Source organism: Vigna umbellata, chromosome 3 (genome assembly GCF_029865625.1).
Source record: "Vigna umbellata cultivar VRB3 chromosome 3, Vumbellata_1.0, whole genome shotgun sequence".
Taxonomy (NCBI): Eukaryota; Viridiplantae; Streptophyta; class Magnoliopsida; order Fabales; family Fabaceae; genus Vigna; species Vigna umbellata.
The window spans coordinates 23,248,998-23,255,248 of NC_142167.1; the positions used below are offsets into that span (position 1 = coordinate 23,248,998).

The 6,251-nt window shown below is 36.4% G+C and overlaps 1 protein-coding gene across 1 annotated transcript; it reads right to left on the reverse strand.

The window, feature by feature from the left end:
- Positions 1 to 799: 799 nt before the first annotated feature.
- On the reverse strand, positions 800 to 4,678 carry LOC124835647 (E3 ubiquitin-protein ligase ORTHRUS 2-like). Its single transcript, XM_047310614.2, has 9 exons — positions 4,127 to 4,678; positions 3,305 to 3,840; positions 3,103 to 3,228; positions 2,501 to 2,600; positions 2,355 to 2,416; positions 2,163 to 2,265; positions 1,866 to 2,016; positions 1,533 to 1,747; positions 800 to 1,413 (listed from the first exon to the last, which is right to left on the reverse strand). The coding sequence occupies exons 1-9, from the start codon at positions 4,577 to 4,579 to the stop codon at positions 1,048 to 1,050; spliced, it is 2,112 nt and encodes a 703-aa protein (XP_047166570.1). The 5' UTR covers positions 4,580 to 4,678; the 3' UTR covers positions 800 to 1,047.
- Between the last annotated feature and the right edge of the window lie 1,573 nt (positions 4,679 to 6,251).

The window sequence follows — 6,251 nt, forward strand, 5'->3', positions numbered from 1 at the left end:
TCTAGCAAGTTTGTTGAATGATTGTTAATAGGTAGCTCAATTGTCACGTCGGGTTTGAACCTCTGATTTAGAGGAAAGCAATAATAGCATGTTGGCTACACCTCATAATCTAATAAACTCCGAGTAAGACTTAACAGAAGGTCACAAGCCAAGGCCCATCTTCATGCTGTCCAAATATAAGAACTTTAAACCCTAGAATATTGTTTATCCTGATTTCAGTTCTACATATCTATGACCATATTTAAAGGCACCAAATTCGGCCTTTTTCCACCGACTACACAAACAATGAAATGAAAATTTTCCACAACTTCCTTTCCCGAAAAATCATTCCAACTTGGGATTAGGGTTAGTACGTAACAATGGATCTCATTATTAAAAACTAATGTTCCTAAAGTGAAAAAGGTAGTAATATTTTCAATTCTTACATCTGATGTATACTATAAACGGGTTCATTCTTTATTGGCCTACTTGAGAAGGGTAAAAAGTACCCATTAATTGCCCGGCACCAAAGAACAAGCTAATAGGAACTTGATCAATCTTACAGCAACTTTATTAGTTCAACACCTAAACAACCTATTTTGGGTTGAGAAACCTCACCAAATTGCTCATTCTTTCTTAAAGATCATCAGGTTAATTGCCATCTGATATAGGCAACTGCACAAATCTGAGGTTGAATCACAAGCAAACTAGCAGTTAATTTCCACAACAATTTCAAATATTTTGTCTAAAACTCATACGTCATTCACAGGTATAGAACAGTTACCAATCATGCTCATAATAAATGTTGAAGATAGAGAGATAGCTAGCATAGAAGCTCCATATACCATAATCCTAAAAAGGTTCTTTTAAGGTCTTGGACTTCCCATAAAACCATGAACACAAAAAGTTGCAAACAAAGAAAGCGAACTAAAAAGAAAAGAGTATAACTTCTCCTAGTAGCACACTTCCAATACTAGTACTGAACCGTCAGCATAATAAAGATACTACTATGTCATAATTAAACAAGCAGAAGACCCAGTTCTTAAAACTCCTCAGTCTACCATAATTTCATGGAAGATTGAGAGGACATGATGATGAAGAATCATTTTTATCATCCACTTCTTGCTCAGTCATTTTGTTTATTTTATCTCTTTTATCCATTTTATCATCAGGCGATTGTGTTTCATCATCACCTTTCTTTCTCTTTCTATTGCACATTACTTCTGGATCTTGCTCCTCATCACTGGTGTCCTCAAGCTCATCAACATCAGATCCTTCAGGTAGATCGTTCAACTCCTTTGCAGAATTTTGGTTCCCTGAATCAGTATTGTCATCTAATCCATCTGCTTCGTCTCCAGTTGACTCCAGCGATTTTTCAATTTCTGCAACATTGGCTTTCAGTGACTCAATCGCATCCTTCAAATCTACATTAACCTGTCACACAAGCCCACCACCAGACAAGACGAATTTATAAACCATATGTTAAGCTGTGTTCTTAGAACTGAGACTAAAGAAAAACATAATGGTAATTTATATACCAGAATGACACGTACCTGAATGTGCTGAAGATAATCAGAGATGTCAATAGGGCAAGAAGGACATTGTATCACAATTTTTTGGGACCGAAGCGTTCTCCCGCCCCTGCTTCTCTCCTTCACCAAAGCCTGACCAGCAAACTTACCTTCCAAACAGGACTTGCAGAAGTTATGAGCACACGGTGTTGTCACCGGTGAAACCATAACCTCCGTGCATATCATGCACGAGAACCCTGCATGAACAAGAAAAATGGTAAGATAAAAAATTACTAATGGAAATCACGAAGAGAATGTTGACCATTTAATTGGAAGGTCCAGTGTCAATCGTTGTGAAACATTTTATTAAAGTACCCATGTGCAATCTTTTCTTGAGCATCTCAAGTTGGAACTTCGTCGTTTCCCTAGTTGACCTTGCCCTTATTCCCTCTACGGGTTCCTCACTTTGCACCTTTCGTTTGCTGGGAGGTGGTGGTTTCTTCCACTTCCAAAGAGAATCTTCTTCCTAAATAAGTCATCTACTAGTTAAAACTAAATGTATTTCAAAATTCTAATTTATATTTTAGAAAATATATCTTGTATAGATTGTTGAAAAGAAATGAAGATACAAATATATGAAAAAGTAAAATGAAGTCCTCACTAATCACGCACATCAAAATCCCAAGACGGAGATTCAGTCCTTTCAAATGTGACGGTGGCCTTTTTCAGTTCACGGATGACCGGTAAGGGTCTGGGCCTATCTCCACGATCATCACTGCGTTTCCAGTTGAGAAACTTAGTAAGAGTGAAGATAGCAAGAGCCGTTTTAGCGTCAAATGTGCAACAGAATGGAAGAGTGCATACCTTGTCCAGGGGGCTGGTTCATTGTCACACCTAACGAATAGATACCGGCAAACTTTGAAACCCTGGTTATGGAAATGACATCAGATAAGCTGCATGTATTAAAAAAATAGGCAAACAAAATATAGCATAAAATTGCGCATATCCACCTGCAATCCTGCTATCTGCCAACACTTTTCAATTCTATAAATTCCATCGTAGCGCACGCCAGTCTCGGGGGCATATGAAGATCGCTTTTCTTTGTGAGATCTGCTTATTATAGGTAATGTGTAAAGATGGTACAGTGCGAATTATAAAAGTTCCAAAAATATTGATTTAATGAAAGCTCTCGTGTTTTATTGAGCAAGCCAAATATATTGATTCTATGTATTATAGTAACAGTAATAATAACACAGATCCAACCCAAATTGCCATGGATAAAACCCAATTATGAGTCAGGTCGACCAGTTAGTTCATAAATAGTCATGAACATAGAATTATGGTCCCAAACTTTGCAAATGTAGAAATAAATCTAGTACAAACGATATTTTACATGTTCAATAAGTAAGAAGTCACAGATAGAATTAATTTTCAAATTGAACCGGAATCAAAATTCAGTAAGCATTTTGGGCATATAATCCAAAAGAAGAAGCAAAGGATTTAAGTGTTTAGAATTTGTAAAGTATATCGTACCCTATGATCCCATCCCTCGGTGAGGTATATGTATAAATAAGATTGTGAAAGAATAGAATCTAGTAGAGTAATTTGTGACCTGACAACTCGAACCGGATAACCCTTAAGACAGCTAACTTGAAGTGCAAGGTTGTACTTCTCAAACTGCTGGTCAAAAGAGTGACTCTTGTTGGTGCGTTTGTTGCCGCTAAGATCCTTACCGCCGCTGCAATACAATACCAATAGTGAATAAAACATGAACAGGAATTGAGTGAACTGTAGAGAAACTTTGGTTGTTATACCTTCCAGTGTAGAGAAACCACTCTCCATGGTCTTCGTCATCCACATAACCACCAGAAAGGACAACAGATTGTGCACCTCGATCTGATTGGCCAGCAATGCCACCCACAGGGACGAAGTGAGCACCCCATTGTCTGCATTCCAGTCTGTCTCTCCAACTCTCACCCACCAGCAGACCCTGATTCCTCATGGGGTCATGTTCTGCAGTGATTGGACCAAAATGATCAGTCGGAACGGTCACAAATATTTTTCCACTGGCCGCATTGGCACGGCCATTCCTCTGAGCACGTTCTGTGGTAAAGGGCTCATCGGGTCTGTCTTGATTGTGCCAAAAATGGTTGACAGTCCTATCTCCTCCACGACCATTAGGGTTAGAATTGGTCCTGGCCATGCGAATTGCAAACACCAATGCAGAATTGATCCGGGGCTGGCTTGTCATCTTTGCCGGAACAAGCTGGCGGCATTGGACACATTTCGTATTTCCTCCTCGAAGCCATTTCTGAAAACACTTCAGACAGAAACTGTGCCCACAAGGAGTCTGGGGACGGTTAAATTAAACTCAGTCAGTCATATTAAATATATAAATGCAATATTAATATAATAATAATAATATATCTCAGCCCAGCACAGCACAGATAATTTTTTTTATGTATGATTTATTTATTCCCCAAAATATATGATTGGTTGTTTATATATAAACATATTATTATTCAATCAATTAAATAATTAACAGAAAGTGGTAGGGCCAAATAAAAAAAAAACAGTGAATGATGTGATGAAAAAAATAAATTAAAGGAGAGAAGAAGAAGAAAGGGCACACAAACCGTGACGGGCCTCTCCGGTAACTGGAGGCAGATAGAGCATTTGATAGATTGAGAGAGCATTTCCCAAACATTTGTGGATTTAGTCTGGTTCTCTTCTTCTTCGTCATCGTCATCCTCATCCTCATCTTGTGCAGGAGCTTTTCCAGTCATGAGTTGTTGGCGTTTCTTGGCTTTCTGAGTTTGGGTGAGAGAATCATCATTTTCAATGGTAAGCATTGCAGTGACGAGGTCATTGCGAAGGGGAGCAGGGAGAGGTGAAGGTTGAGGATCGATATCGGAGCAGTCAGGACAGGACCAGTTAGCGGTGGCTGCAAGGGTGGTTGGAGGGGAGGACAGGCATGGAAGGTGCCAAGGAGTGTTGCAGGTGACGCATAGCAGCCTCTCTTCCTCTCCGGGCACGGCCTGGCACTGCATGCAGGCGCCCTCACTGTCACACGGAAGCTGCATAGTCATTCTTCCTCTTTTGTTTTCTTGTGTGTTTTGTTTGTTTGGTCTGTCTTGATGGTTTTCTTTATAGGGAGGAGTGAGAAACAGGGAGAGGGAGTGGTTTTGAATTGAATATAATATGATATTGTGTGCGGAGTTTAGGTTCCTTCTTGCCTTCCCTCTTGCTAATTATCATATTACCCTTCTCTCTTCCAAAATTACCCTTTTTCCTTCCCCACCTCAAACCTCGACGTTTATCTTTTTAACACTTGACTTGTTTTATGATGTATTCATTATCGACGAATTTATTTAATATTATCAAGAGTACGCTAACATTATTCAAGTATGATTTCAGAAAACAATTTTCTTTCTTGGTAAATTCTCCTTTTCTTATAAACTAAATTAAATAAAAGAAAAAATATTTCAATTCAATGAACATGTTTTATTAGTTTAAAAATATATATTATCAATAAAATTAGAAGTTTGTTTACACAACTTTATACAAAAGGTAACAAATTCATTGAACATGTAATAATAAATAAGTTAATCTAGTATTTATATACATGAAAAAAAAATTGTTGATTTATTTTAAAAACAAGGGTTAAATATGTTTTTCGTCCATTAAGTATTACACAATTTTGGTTTTAGTCCCTACTCGAAAGTTTGATGGTTTTTAGTCCTCCTAGTTTTGAAACTCTTACTATTAGTCTTTAAAATTGGAAAAAAGAAAAAAGAATAAATGAGTGACTTTTGGGTGGACATAAAAATAAATATCAATGAGCAAGTTGTTTAAAATAAATACACATAAGGTTGTGTAGGTATGACTGAGTTTTAAGAATTTAAATCAATGTGAACTATGCCTGCCAAATATGGATCAGGCCAAATGTGGTCCATGAAATTGTGCGTTATGCAAGGAAAACTTAAATGAATCAACTACCTAAAATATCTAATTCATCTCGTAATTTTTTATGTCAACCTCTTAAGTGTCTCGTATTTACAAAATTATTGGTTTATTAAAAAAAGAATGAAAAGTAAGGATGGTAATGTGGTCTCTTTTTACTTTCAAATTTGATCCATAAAAAGTATGTCAGGGTGTCTTGTTTTACATAAATACTAACTACTTTCTCTGACGTGTCCCACATGATATTTGACTGGTACTCTTAATTAAATTACTGAAAATAATGATTTATATAATCAATTTCTTAAAATAAGTAATATTCATAATTACATAATTTATACTTTTAAAGTTCAAACTTATTGAAAACACAAATGACTTTAAACTAGACTAAAAACAAAACGAATAAAATTATTTTTGAGTGGACTTGAGAATGAGCAAGTTGTTTAAAATAAACATACATAATGTTGTGTTGGTGTGACTAAACTTTAAGAATTTAAATCAATGTGGCTACGCAGGTCAATTGTGGATTAACTCATCGTTGGTCCGTGGAATTGTGGGTTATGCAAGTCAAACCTAAATTGATCAACGAACTAAAATATCCCATTCGTCTCACAATTTTTTATGTTGACCTATGACCTGACTCACATAACTTGTCTCGCATTGTCATTTCCAACTACTAGTAAAAAATAAAAGTATAATAAATAAGTTAATATGGTATTTCCATACATGAGAAAAAAAATTGTTGGTTTATTAAAAAAAATAATGAAAAATAAGGATGGTAATGTCCTTTTTAACTCTCAA